Source organism: Phacochoerus africanus, chromosome 9 (genome assembly GCF_016906955.1).
Source record: "Phacochoerus africanus isolate WHEZ1 chromosome 9, ROS_Pafr_v1, whole genome shotgun sequence".
Classification (NCBI taxonomy): domain Eukaryota; kingdom Metazoa; phylum Chordata; class Mammalia; order Artiodactyla; family Suidae; genus Phacochoerus; species Phacochoerus africanus.
Window position 1 is genome coordinate 113,043,438 of NC_062552.1, and position 13,434 is coordinate 113,056,871.

The 13,434-nt window shown below is 45.4% G+C and overlaps 1 protein-coding gene across 1 annotated transcript in view; it reads right to left on the reverse strand.

Moving 5' to 3' along the window:
• PTPN21 (protein tyrosine phosphatase non-receptor type 21) overlaps positions 1-13,434 on the reverse strand; it is an 83,871-nt gene that overhangs the window by 26,944 nt on the left and 43,493 nt on the right. Inside the window, exons 5-10 of the mRNA XM_047795184.1 lie at positions 12,607-12,674; positions 11,468-11,538; positions 9,019-9,106; positions 8,357-8,445; positions 5,651-5,738; positions 4,344-4,423 (exon numbers count right to left, since the gene is read on the reverse strand). Of these exons, the coding sequence (XP_047651140.1) occupies positions 4,344-4,423; positions 5,651-5,738; positions 8,357-8,445; positions 9,019-9,106; positions 11,468-11,538; positions 12,607-12,674 (484 nt within the window). The remainder of the gene's footprint in view (positions 1-4,343; positions 4,424-5,650; positions 5,739-8,356; positions 8,446-9,018; positions 9,107-11,467; positions 11,539-12,606; positions 12,675-13,434) is intronic.

A 13,434-nucleotide genomic window follows, 5' to 3' on the forward strand; every position in this document is an offset into this window, starting at 1 on the left:
AATGATTGCCTATCCACTGCTTTATGCAGAGCACACTTCTGCATAAAAAATATTACCACCCATGGTTGGGTAAGTAAGCAGGCCAGCCCAGAGGAGCCCCAAATGCAGCAATCCTGGCACCACCGACTGTAGCCACTAGGGGGAAGCACTTTCGTATAAAAATGTACCCAGATCTCCAAGCCAGGCAGCCAGCAGAGGAAGCTTCCCACCTCCACCCAGAAAGCAGGAGTACTGCCCACCCCCCACCCCACCTGTGTCCATTAATGTTTTCCAACCCCCCCCCCCCATCAGCCAACCTGCAATGGGCCGCACATAAAAACACAATCGTGGGGGCAGGGGTGCTAAGTGCTAATCTTTAGCTATTCCCAGGTCATTTCCTTTTCTTTTTCTTCATGCATCCCAAAGATAGGCCTGCTTCTTTTTCTTTGCACTATTGCTCCTAACCAGAGTTTTTTCAAACCCTGGGTCCCTGTAAAACAGAAAGCACCTCATAGCCTTTCCTCTTCTTTCCTAGCCCTAAGGAAAGAAATGTCCTTCCCCCGCCTCCCTGACTTATAATCAGTAATAAAAGGAAACCAACAAGGAGAAAAAGGTCTCTCCTTCCCTCCTACTCCGACCACTATCTCCCGAGGAGATACCTGGGCAGGAAGATGCATGAGAGGATGCCCTGTCCTGGAGGGGGGCCAGCGGACAAGACAGACCTGTTCTATCCTCATCTGAACAGCAGACACACGACACGCTGACAGTCTAGCGTGGTGACTGCAGCCCCAGCTTCTGCCTTTCTGCTCTCAATTACTAGTTTTGTTTTGTTTTTGTTTTTGTTTTTTGTCTTCTTGCCTTTTCTAGAGCTGCTCCCATGGCATATGGAGGTTCCCAGGCTAGGGGTCTAATTGGAGCTGTAGCCACCAGCCTATGCCAGAGCCACAGCAATGTGGGATCTCAGCTGCGTCTGCGACCTACACCACAGCTCACAGCAATGCCAGATCCTTAACCCACTGAGTGAGGCCAGGGATCGAACCTGCCACCTCATGGTTCCTAGTCGGATTCGTTAACCACTGCGCCACAACGGGAACTCCCTCAGTTACTAGTTCTATGGCAGGAGCATGCCTCCTCTCTAAGTCTCCACAACTTCATCTGCAAACAGGCAACAGTAACTGTACCACATCTTTGCTGTAAACATTAGAGGAGATAAAGGCTCTCAGCATAATGCTTCACACAGAGAAAGCATTTACTGAATTAGAATTACAGTTACACAAGTTCCCATCATGGCTCAGAGGTAATGAACCCAACTAGTGTCATGAGGACGCAAGTCTGATCCCTGGCCTCGTTCAGTGGGCTAAGGATCCAGCATTGCCATGGGCTGTGTATGGTGTAGGTTGCAGATACTGCTATGGTTATGGTTTAGGCTGGCAGCTACCATCTGATTAGACCCCTAGCCTGGGAATTTCCATGTGTTGTGGGTGTGGCCCTAAAAAGACCAAAAAAAAAAGAGAGAGAGTTATGGTTACAAGCTGGTACTGAGGACTAAGCAAACTAAATGCATGGTGCAGGGCAACACTGAAACTGGATCTGGAAGAATGATGAAGAGTCTGCCAGAGAAGAGGAGGAAGGATGTTCCAGCAAAGACCTGGGGCCACAAGAGGTATCCACCTAGTAGGGACAGATGGTTCTAGGAGCCAGGATGAAGGGTCAGCTAGGTATGTGGACCCAGAAAAGTGTCAGAGGACTCTGTACTTGGCCCAATGGTTAAAGAAGGCTGGGGAGAGAAACAGGATCAGATCTGGTCCTGGGCCGTGACTGAGAGCAGTGCTCCATCTCTTGCTCATCTCTCCAGGAGACTGGCGAGTGCAGGTGAGACGGGGCAGGTAGACCCGATAGAAGCAGGTACAGTGCGCCAGAGGGGAGAGGACAGCTTCGAGGGGGGGTGGGATGGAGTGAAACCAGGTCTCACTTCAGCTGCCATTTTGCTGGGAAGCCTTTCCTCACTGGGTGGTCCCGGGTGAGGTACCCTTCTCTCAAGGGGTCCCACAGCACCACCGGCATTCCAAACCGGGGCACTGAACTCTTGCTTCTGTAGGTTCATTTAGCAAAGTTACCGAGGTCTCCTGTAGCCAAGGCCCTTGCTTGGCACTGGGAACACAGGGGTTGTCCTCGGCAGTGCAGCAGAGCCCCAAGGGGATGCAGACAGTCAGCAGGGAAACAAGCACACAATTCAAGTGCTTAGCACCACGAAGAGGAAACCAACAGGGTAAAGGGATAGAGGGAAACAGGCAGCCAGGGAGGGATCAGGAACAACCTCTCGGGCGAAGAGCACCTCTGAGGAGACAGGGATGAAGCAGGAGCAAGCGTGTGAAGACGTGGAGGAGAAGGATTCGGGCGGAGGGAGAAACATGTGGACAGATCAGGAAGGATGCTAGTGCGGCTGGAATAGGGTGAGTGAGGGGGAGGGTAAAGGAAACAAGGCTGGGGCCAGGCAGGGACCAGATCCCATGCGGCCTCGTGCCTTGAAGTATGATGGGATGTCAGTGCAGGGTTTGAGGAAGATGAATAGGACAGATTCACGCTGCAATAAGGTGATTCTGGCTGACGATGGAAAGTAAGCCGCAGGCAGGGCAGGTGCGGTGAGGGAGAGCCAGAAGGCTCCGGCAGTATGCTGGATGAGAACTGCGGCACTAAGTTATCAGCTAAGAAGGTACCAATCGTCAGATTTAGATAGATTTTGAAGGCAGAGCAGACAGTGTGCAGAGGAACTGCATGTGGGATGAAGGAGAAACAGGAATTAAGCAGGACTCCTAGGTTGAGGCCTGAGTGCCTATGGTGTGCTGCCATCTGTCAAAACGGAAAAGAGCAGGAAGAAGCAGATTCTGGGGCCGAAAGAAGAGGAGCAAGTCAAGAGTCTGGGGTTTTAGGCATAGGGAATTTGAGAGGCCTGTTCAGCACCCAAGTGGAGAAGTCAGGTAGGCAACAGGGTAAGTGTGAGTCAGGAGCACAGGGAGAAGAGCAGTGGGTGTACTTTTATCATAGAGCTGCTACTTTGAAGTCGGGGTCAAGCTGAATCCCCTAGAGAACGAGTGTAGATAGGAGAGGTCCAAGGATTGAACCAGCAGAGGTGACTGAGAAGAAATAGCCTAGAAGTTCCCGCCATGGACAGTGGGATAAGAATCCAACCGCAGTGGCTCGGGTCACTGCAAAGGCACCGGTTTGAGCTCCAGCCCAGTGCAGTAGATTCAAGGATCCAGCACCGCCACAGCTGCAGCACAGGTCGCAGCTGTGGCTCGAATTCAATCACTGGCCTGGGAATCTCCACACGCTGCAGATGTGGCTATAAAATTTAAAAAGAAAAGAAAAGCCTAGAAAGAAGAAAAGCAGGAGAGGATAGGTTCCTGGTTGCCAAGGTGCCAGAAGGAAGGGATGGGCAGAGGTTCAGTGCTGCCCAGCAGAGAGTGGAACAAATGCCTGAAATGACGGCCAAATGAAGGTCACTGTCACTCTGATGAGTGATGGCAGTGGTGTGGGAGCTTAGGGGGAACAGGGTAGAAGGAAGGAAAGGGAGCAGGATTACTAACTCTTTTGAAGAAATCTGCTATGAAAGAGAACAGAGATACGGCGCCGTGGCTAGAGGGCACGTGAAAGGAAGGAGGTAAAACATCACAGCATGTCTGTGTCCTGATGGGAATGATCCAGCAGAGAGGGGGAAAGCCATGTGCTCTTGGAAAAATGGACATTAGGAAGAAGGGGTGTGAGTTCTTCATATGGCTTGAAAAGCTGAATAATCTTTTATTACTTGAAATGTTAAAAACAAATTCCCTTTTAGCTTTTAAGAATTAGAATAATTCTAGCGACAAGTTGAAAGAAATCTTAGAGGCATGTCTATAGTAACTAGAAGTTGGTCCAAAGCTAAGACTAAAAAAAAATTAAGAAATAAAATTTTCAGGCGTTCCCGTCGTGGTGCAGCAGAAACGAATCCGACTAGGAACCATGAGGTTGTGGGTTCGATCCCTGGCCTTGCTCAGTGGGTTAAGGATCCAGCGTGGCTGTGAGGTGTGGTGTAGGTCGCAGACGCGGCTCACTCAGATCCCGCGTTGCTGTGGCTCTGGCGTAGGCCAGCAACTACAGCTCCCATTGGACCCCTAACCTGGGAGCCTCCATATGCCACGGGTGTGGCCCTAAAAAAGACAAAAGACCAAAAAAAAAAAGAAAGAAAATTTTCATACACAAAAGCAGAGACTGTTATAAAAATGTTATTAAAATGGCATCTTTTTAAAATTTGCCTTTCTAGAGCTCAAGATGAAGACTTCCGCATGCATCGTATCCTACAGATCCCAGAAGCAGGCTATACTTACAGGCTACACTGATTCAGTCGGTAAAATTTGTGTCGCGCAACGCAGAGTCTCCACACGTATTTCGCTGTTTCCAGGTCTTCCTAGGAAGTGACACATGCATAAAGTAAATGAAAGCACATCCACAACTTGAAAAAGAACCTATCTGAGAATAAGAAGGGACTAGGTGACATAATACATCAAAGTCGTTTTAACACACTGTGATTCTTTCATTTTCTAATACTGCACTAATGATATGAACGTTACAATTAGGATTCAGATTATGAAGACCATTAAAAAAAAAAAAAAAAGCTGCTCAACATTGTGATTCTTATATGAAATAGTTTAAAAGTGACAACTGATGAAAATGTCATTTTATGATTGACAAATAGGTACTCAAAGGCATTTTTAAACAAAACATTTGACTCAATGACTCCTTGTCTTAGTTAAGCAAATAAAAGAAACTGTGAAATAGTATGTCTATAGAGCTATTCACTTAGCAGTGGAAATTAAGATATCAGTATTTACCTTTTCCCCTCTTTAACAGTCCCTTAAATTTAATTTAAAGATGATCATGGGAGTTCGGAGTTCCCGTTGTGGCTCAGTGGTTAATGAATCCGACTAGGAACCATGAGGTTGCGGGTTTGATCCCTGCCCTTGCTCAGTGGGTTAAGGATCCGGCGTTGCCATGAGCTGTGGTAGAGGTTGCAGACGCGGCTCGGATCCCGAATTGCTGTGGCTCTGGCGTAGGCCGGTGGCTACAGCTCTGATTCAACCCCTAGCCTGGGAACCTCTATGTGCCTCGGGAGCAGCCCAAGAAAAGGCGAAAAGATTAAAAAAAAAAAAAAAAAAAGATCATCACGGGAGTTCGTGTTGTGCCTCAGCGGTATCGAAACCAACTGGTACTCAGTAGCATGTGGGTTCCATCCCTGGCCTCACTCAGTGGGTTAAGGATCCAGCATTGCCATGAGTTGCAGTGTAGGTCGCAGACACTGCTTGGATCTGGCATTGCTGTGGCTGTGGAATAGGCCGGCAGCTGTGGCTTCAATTCAGCCCCAAGCCTAAACTTCCACATGCCGTGGATGTAGCCTTAAAAAGGAAAAAAATAAAAAAGATCATCATAATCAGATAGTATTTAGCCAAAGACCCATTCATTCATTCAACAGTATTTACTGTTAAGTGCTATTATGCAAAAATGTTGTAAAATGTTATAAAATTTTATGTTCTATAAAATATGAGACACCATAATTTTAATGCTACCCCAAACACGCACACAGAAATGGTAACTTTCAGAGAAAAAAATTCTATGCAGATTCCCAGTGGTTACTCACAGTCTGAAACTGGATGGTCTCCTCTTTGTTTGCCAGCTCTAATGCAAAAAAGGACTTATTGTGGGACATGTTAGCAATATCATGCCACCTAAAGAACAACAAATTGAAAACGGCAATGTGAGCGCTCGTTTTTAATGCTATAGGAATATATGCTAGTTTCCTTTCTGAACCTAATGTATAAGCTACTATTTGTTAATTATTTTAGAAACAAAACAGTTGCTTTAATCAGCTAGCATGCATTTTTTAATTGAAGTGACAAGAGCTAGTTGCAAAAAGTCAATACCTAGGAGTTCCCATCATGGCGTGGCCGAAACAAATCCGACTAGGAACCATGACATTGTAGGTTCCATCCCTGGCCTCACTCAGTGGGTTAAGGATCCAGTGTTCCCGTGAGCTGTGGTGTAGGTCACAGATGCAGCTCGGATCCCATGTTGCTGTGGCTGTGGTGTAGGCCAGCAGCTGTAGCTCCGATTGGACCCCTAGCCTGGGAACCTCCATATGCCGTGGGTGTGGCCCCAAAAAGCAAAAAAAAAAAAATTAAGAAAATGTTAAAAAAGTCAATGCCTATATACTAAAATGAAGGCAGCATATTTAAAAATCTCAAGTCTATTTATCCTCATTTGCCAGACTAGTTTGATCAAAGATCCAGCCCTCAGCTGATTGCCAGTGCCTCCTTAATTCATTCAATACACATTTTAAAGGGTACCCAGTATGACGATACCTGAAACTGCGTAGGACCTAGGACTCTAAGATCAGTAAGGGATTGTGCTGCCCTTGAACGGACACAGCTAGAGGGTGAGGCTGAGAGAACATAGAAGGACACAAATACTCCAGCTCTGCAGCGATACAGAGCAAAATAAGGCACAAAAGTAGAAGAGAGGTGCTCTGAAAAGCTGGTGAAGCAGGGTGAGGATACAATTCAAATGCTAGGAACCCAAAGGGTGAACGCTGGCTGTGTTCCCCAGGATTCAAATTCCGACCTTGAACTTTCTGACTGTACTTTATCATGTTCAGATGTTATCACATAACTATAATTTTGTAAAAGGGAAAAAGAGGTCGGGAAGAAAAAAAAATGTACCCCTCTTGATCCTTTTCCACTATATTAGATTTATTTAAATTAATTTAAATAAATAAAATTCACTTGCAGTAATTTGGTGTTTCATTGTTAAACCTAGAGAGTATTAGCGTCATAGTAAACAGGATAATTTTAGGGATCAGTGGGTTAAGGATCCAGCACTCTCAGTACTGTGGCTCAGGTTCCATCCCTGGCCCAGGTACTTCACATGCTGCAGACACAACCAAAAAAGAAAGAAAGGAGTTCCCATCGTGGCGCAGTGTTTAACAAATCCGACTAGGAACCATGAGGTTGCGGGTTCGGTCCCTGCCCTTGCTCAGTGGGTTAACGATCCGGTGTTGCCATGAGCTGTGGTGTAGGTTGCAGACACGGCTCGGATCCAGCGTTGCTGTGGCTCTGGTGTAGGCCGGTGGCTACAGCTCCAATTAGACCCCTAGCCTGGGAACCTCCATATGCCGCAGAAGCAGCCCAAGAAATAGCAAAAAAAAAAAAAAAAGACAAAAAAGAAAGAAAAAGAAAACCGTATGGGAGTACCCATCCGGGCTCAGTGGTTAATGAATCCGACTAGGAACCAGGAGGTTGCGGGTTCGATCCCTGGCCTCACTTAGTGGGTTAAGGATCCAGCATTGCCATGAGCTGTGGTGTAGGTCACAGACGCGGCTGTGGCTCTGGTGAAGGCCGGCAGCTACAGCTCTGATTAGACCCCTAGCCTGGGAACCTCCGTATGCTGTGGGTGTGGCCCTAGAAAATACAAAAAAAAAAGAAAAGAAAATCACATGGACTTCCCAGTGTAGCACAATGGGAACGGCGGCATCTCAGAAGCACTAGGACACCAGTTAGATCCCCAGCATAGTATGGTAGGTTAAAGATCCAGCGTTGATGCAACTGCAGCTTAGGTCAAAAGCTCAGGTCTTGATCCCACATGCCGTGGGGTAGCCAAAAAAAAGAAAGAAAAAAAATCATTATAAAAAGTAACTGGGAGGGAGTTCCTTTTGCGGTTCAGTGGTTAACAAACCCAACCAGGATCCACGAGGATGCGGGTTCCATCCCAGGCCTTGCTCAGTGGGTTCAGGATCTGGCCTTGCCATAAACTGTGGTGTAGGTCGTAGACGTGGCTCAGAGCCTGAGTTGCTGTGGCTGTGGCGTAGGTCGGCAGCTGTAGCTCTGATTTGACACCTAGCCTGGGAACTTCCATATGCTGTGGGTGTGGCCCTAAAAAAAAAAAAGTAACTGAAATTTGCTTTGATATTGACATTTTAGGAATTTCGATAAAACAAGAATCAGAGAAAGGCCTAGATTTTCCACAAGAAATAGCCCTAGAAACAGCTCACATGAAAAATTCACATCAAAACAAAGAAGGGCCTCCCTATGATAAGAAAAGGGTCACATATTTTTAAGCATTTCATAGGCAGACCACCCTCAGAAGCACTATGTTCTGCAATGTGATTTTGGAAAAAGTATCTTAGAAAAAGAACCACTGCGTTAGGTGGTGTTTTACTCCGGAAAGGGCATGTTTCCATTTCCTAACGAGGCCTTGGGAGAGACTGACTTGTGAGCAATGTAGCACAGGTACTAAAAAATATCACCAACAGGAGCCACAGAAAGTGCACAGAAAGATGTAAGAAAACTACCTGAATACCACAGGAGGCCTTCCATTCTTATGTTTCACAAAGATACCTTCGAGGCACGCTCCGATGGATATGTCGCTGCCCTGGCTGTCCTAAAAGGAGAGAGAAGAGAAACACTCGGGCAGCAGATGCCTAAGAACCACAACGACACCTCCTTCCTGCTCTGCGTGCCAGAGACACAGTATTCAGCAGACCAGTGCTGAAGGGGAAGAGCCTGTAAACAGGTACCACGAATAAGACCTGGGCTCCTTAAGGAGTTCTATTTCGGGAACATTTCCAAAAACAAATTCCAAAACAGGAATGTGTTTTACTAGCAAATTTTGGTTATGGAATTCCTGTGGTAGCTCAGTGGATTAAGAACCCGACTAGCATCCATGAGGATGCGGGTTCAATCCCTGGCCTCACTCAGTGGGTTTAGGATCTGGCACTGCCATGAGGTGTGGTGTAGGTTGCAGACACAGCTCGGATCCAGCATTGCTGTGGCTGTGGCATAGGCTGGCAGCCGTGGCTCCGAAATGACCCCTGACCTGGGAACTTCCATGTGCCGTGGGTGTGGTCCTAAAAAGCAAACAAACAGACAGTTTTGGTCACAAGGGCCTTGGCTTTCACATTTTCAGTAAAACTGAGATGACCTCTGGGGAGCCGGGTCCCCAGGCCATGCTCACCTTGGCAGGGTAGCTCTCTTCTCCGTAGCCATCCATTCTCTCTACCTCTTGCATGTAGAGCATTTCAGCATCAGGAGCGGTGAGCCCTCTGCAACCCCAAGAGAGGTCAGTCAGATCGTTCACAAAACAAAAAAACTTCTCAAAAAAACCCCCATGTCAGTTTGGCATAAAACAGAAAACCATAAACATTTCCGGTTTCTAAGCATCTGTAATTAGTTATTTCTAGCCATCAGTATTTACGGAAGATCAAGTACATGCAAAAGCACTTGTGCTGAATGCTGAGCGTTAGTTATGCAAGATCCTATCCCTTGTACTTTAGGCAGGCGAGTGGAAACGTGGCAAATACAATATCTTCAGTGAAAGCTCAAATTCTTCCTAAACCACCAAAGTATGAGGCAACACTAGGCACTGTGTGTGCTAAATGCCACGTGGTCAGTGCTGGAAGGAAGGGTTATAAGATGGAAATCCTTTTGCGCTCCGGTGACAGAATTACAAGGATGGGTGGGTAGGAAGGCAGGGGGGGTAAAGAGGGCACTCAACCGCAGGGACACTTGCCGCTCCAGCCTCATCTTCTGCTGCTCTCCCACACCGCGACCATCACAAACTCCACATTTCATGGACTACATACCATGTTCCCTCATAGCTCTGGGCTTTTGCACATGCTCATCCCACTTCCTGGTACACCTGTCACCCACCTGGGCATCTGGTCAATTCCCCAATATCCTTCAAGACTCAACCTACATTATCACTGCCCCTTTGTTACCTTCTGTGGTTGCCCCGAGTCGAAGTCAGACGCTCTTGCTCTGTGCAGACCCCAGCACATTCTATGGACACTTCATGAGTATTACACTTACTATTACAGTGGGCTGTCCTGTCCTATCCCTTAAGACTCCAAAGCCGGGAATACATCCTTTGATGGCAGGTCACTGTCCTGTTTATCCCTGTGCCACAGCATCTAGCATTCTCCCTCAAAAAGGAGAATATCTTTTTTTTTTCCCTTATTTTATCTATGAATTATTTTTTTAATTTTATAATGATTTTTATTTTTTTCCATTATAGCTGGTTTACAGTGTTCTGTCCATTTTCTACTGTATAGCAGGTGACCCAGTCACACATACATGTATACATTCTTTTCTCTCATCATGCTCCATCGCAGGTGACTAGATATAATTCCCAGTGCTATACAGCAGGATCGCATTGCTTATCCATTCCAAAGGCAATAGTTTGCACCTATTAACCCCAGAATCCCAGTCCATCCCATGCCTTCCCCCTCCCCCTTGGCAACCACAAATCTGTTCTTCAAGTCCATGATTTTCTTTTTTGTGGAAAGGTTCATTTGTGCCAAATATTACATTCCAGATATAAGTGATATCATTTGTGCCAAATATTACATTCCAGATATAAGTGATATCATATGGAACTAGAGACTCTCATACTAAGCAAGTCATAAAGACAAATACTAAACTATCTTTTAAAGAGATGCACAAACAAATGGATGAAAATAACAAAAGATAGAGGGATGTGTGCCTGAGGGGTTGATTATGCTGGAAATAAAAGGGGGGGGGTTCATTTGGACAGCAGAAGGTAAAGCTGGAATGGCAGGATTTAACCAACTTGTTGGAAACCTTTAATCCCATGGGTAATGAACTCAGGCCAGTGGGAAGCAAGAAAAGAATCATGAACATGTGAGAAGAGGGGAGATGAGTTGAAAGTGATATTTTAGGAAGATTAATCTTTTGTGATTGTATGGGTTTGAGTAGGGACAGATCGAAGGCAAAAGGTTATTTTTAATGGGAAGGGATGAACAATAGGTTATAATTAGACAGACCTGGGTTCAAATCCCACCTCTACCACATGTAACTTTGGGCAAGTTATTTAGTCTTTGTGAACTCGATTTTCCCATCTGTAAGGAGATGAATAACATTTACCTTAAAGAGTGGTTATAAGAATTTCATGATACAAAGGACTTGGAACTGTGTGGTATTCAGTTTAGAGTAAGACCTAGCATTCTCTAGAAAAGATTTTTTTCCTACAGACAACACAGACAGATTCACTTTCAAAGACAGTCATTATCGGTCCAGAGGCGGGGTGGGGTGGCGGGACCTGCATCACAAAAGAAAACAAGTCTCCCTAATCTTACATTCATCTACACAGGACAAGATCACCTCCAAAACCTTTAATACGTGGGGTGAAGAACGGGCACCCTTCAGTGACTGGCTGCTCTCAACTTTCTCGGTATCGCCAATGACCCACCATGAATAATGAAAAAGTTAACATGGGTAAAAGCTGAGAAGAGCCCTTGGCATACAGTGAGAGCTCTGCAAAGGTGGGCTCCTTATAACTGGCAGGAGTTGCAGCAATAGTAGTTAAGTTCCAAACTGAATGGTCAATGCATGGGTCAAATTCCAACAGGCATTAGTTCTACACTATTTCCATTCCTTAGAGATACCTGTATTTCTGATGCAGTAAGGCCACTTTTTGGGTTGCTTCTTCCAATACTTTTTCATCTTGTAACCACTCCTGAAGAAAACATACTGCAGTTAAGGATGTAAATGAGTAACCCAATTTTCTTAGGAAGAGTTCATACTACTGACTGTTGTCACCAGCAGGCAAAACTAGGACTAGTATTCATATGTGGGAGCTTTGCTTAAGGATGTAATAATCATGAGCTTTCTAAGGAATTAAGTGGCTTCTGCTCAGGAGCCAAAGCACTTGTTCTGCCTTCTCAATTCATCCCAGAGAAAGTTTCAGACAAGTTTTTTCAGGTTGGCAAAATCCATCAGCCAGTTCTGAGCCCAGCATATACTAACGTCTTGTGCATTCCCTGGCTGGCTATGTCGCAGCTCAGGAGAACACACCACCTCCCGTGGCTATTCCAACACACAGTTTTCCTGTCCGTTCCATCGTTCCATCGGTAGCGGTTTAAAAAGTAGGAGGGGAGGCTCCTATTGTAGCTAAGCAGAAACAAACCCGACTAGTATCCATGAGTTCGCAGGTTCAATCCCTGGTCCTGCTCAGTGGTAAGGATCCGGCACTGCTGTGAGCTATGGTATAGATTATAGATGCCACTCAGATCCCACATTGCTATGGCTGTGGTACAGAACGGCAGCTGCAGCTCTGATTCAGCCTCTAGCCTGGAAACTTCCATATGCTGCAGGTGCAGCCCTAAAAAGCAAAAAAAAAAAAAAAAAATAGGAGGCAGTGTCTTTTTGTCATCTACTCCTTAAACTGCTGATGAGAAGCCAAATTCGTTTCAACATAACGTTATGAGGTTTCAAGCCTTCTTCAGTTAAAAGCAAAATCTCTGTGTGGTTCCGCAGAAGCTCTTTAGACTCAAATTCAAACACGAAATCAATTTCTCTGGCTGCAGCCCAGTGACCACAGACCCCTCTGTTTCTATGGGTTTACAAGGACCAGAAGACTACAACAGAGAAAGCATTTATACTTCAGATGTTTACAAGAGGGAACTGATTTTTTTTAACTCTATTCCTGTCTAGTAAGTCTACCACATGGACTTCACTTCAGGGATTATTAAGCGTATAGAAATATACTGTTTACAGAAAGCCCCAATGGCAAAAGAAATCTTACCACAGGAAGCAAGGCAAATTTCTGAAGAAAGTCCTGGGATTCATACTGATCAAAGTCACCAAAATCAGCTATATAAAATGACAAATAGTCACAGGTCAATTATGTTTAATTGGAAGCACAACATGCACAACTATATTTCAGTATGCAGTACAGAGATGGTTAGAAGTCAAATTTGCCTTACAGCTTATAAGGTGTGTGTATGTGTATATTGGCCATGCCTGCAGCATATGGAAGTTCCTGGGTCAGGGATCGAATCCAAGCCACAGCTGCAACCTGCACCACAGCTGTGACAATGCTGGATACTTAACCCATGGTGCCACAGCAGGAACTCCTAAAGTGTATATATATATTTTTGTTTTTATTTTTGTCTTTTTAGGGCCTTACCCACAGCATATAGAGGTTCTCAGGCTAGGGGTTGAATTGGAGCTGTAGCTGCTGGCCTACACCACAATCACAGCAATGCAGGATCCGAGCCACGTCTGTGACCTACACAACAGCTCATGGCAACACCAGATCCTTAACCCACTGAGCAAGGCCAGGGATCGAACCTGCATCTTCATGGATGCTAGTCAGATTCGTTTCCACTGGGCCATGACAGGAACTCCATAAAGTGTATATTTTTCAAATTTTTAAAAATTTTAGAAAACATTAATAAGGTAGATTCATTTGAGTTGACTTAGAAAAATGCCTTTTAATAATGTGAAAAAAAAGACAGAAACTATATAAATGATCTCAATTTTTGTCATTAAAAAACAAACAAAACCTACCCTGTAATCATGTATGCTTACTTACACACAGAAAAACATCAGGAAGAAACCGAACCATTCA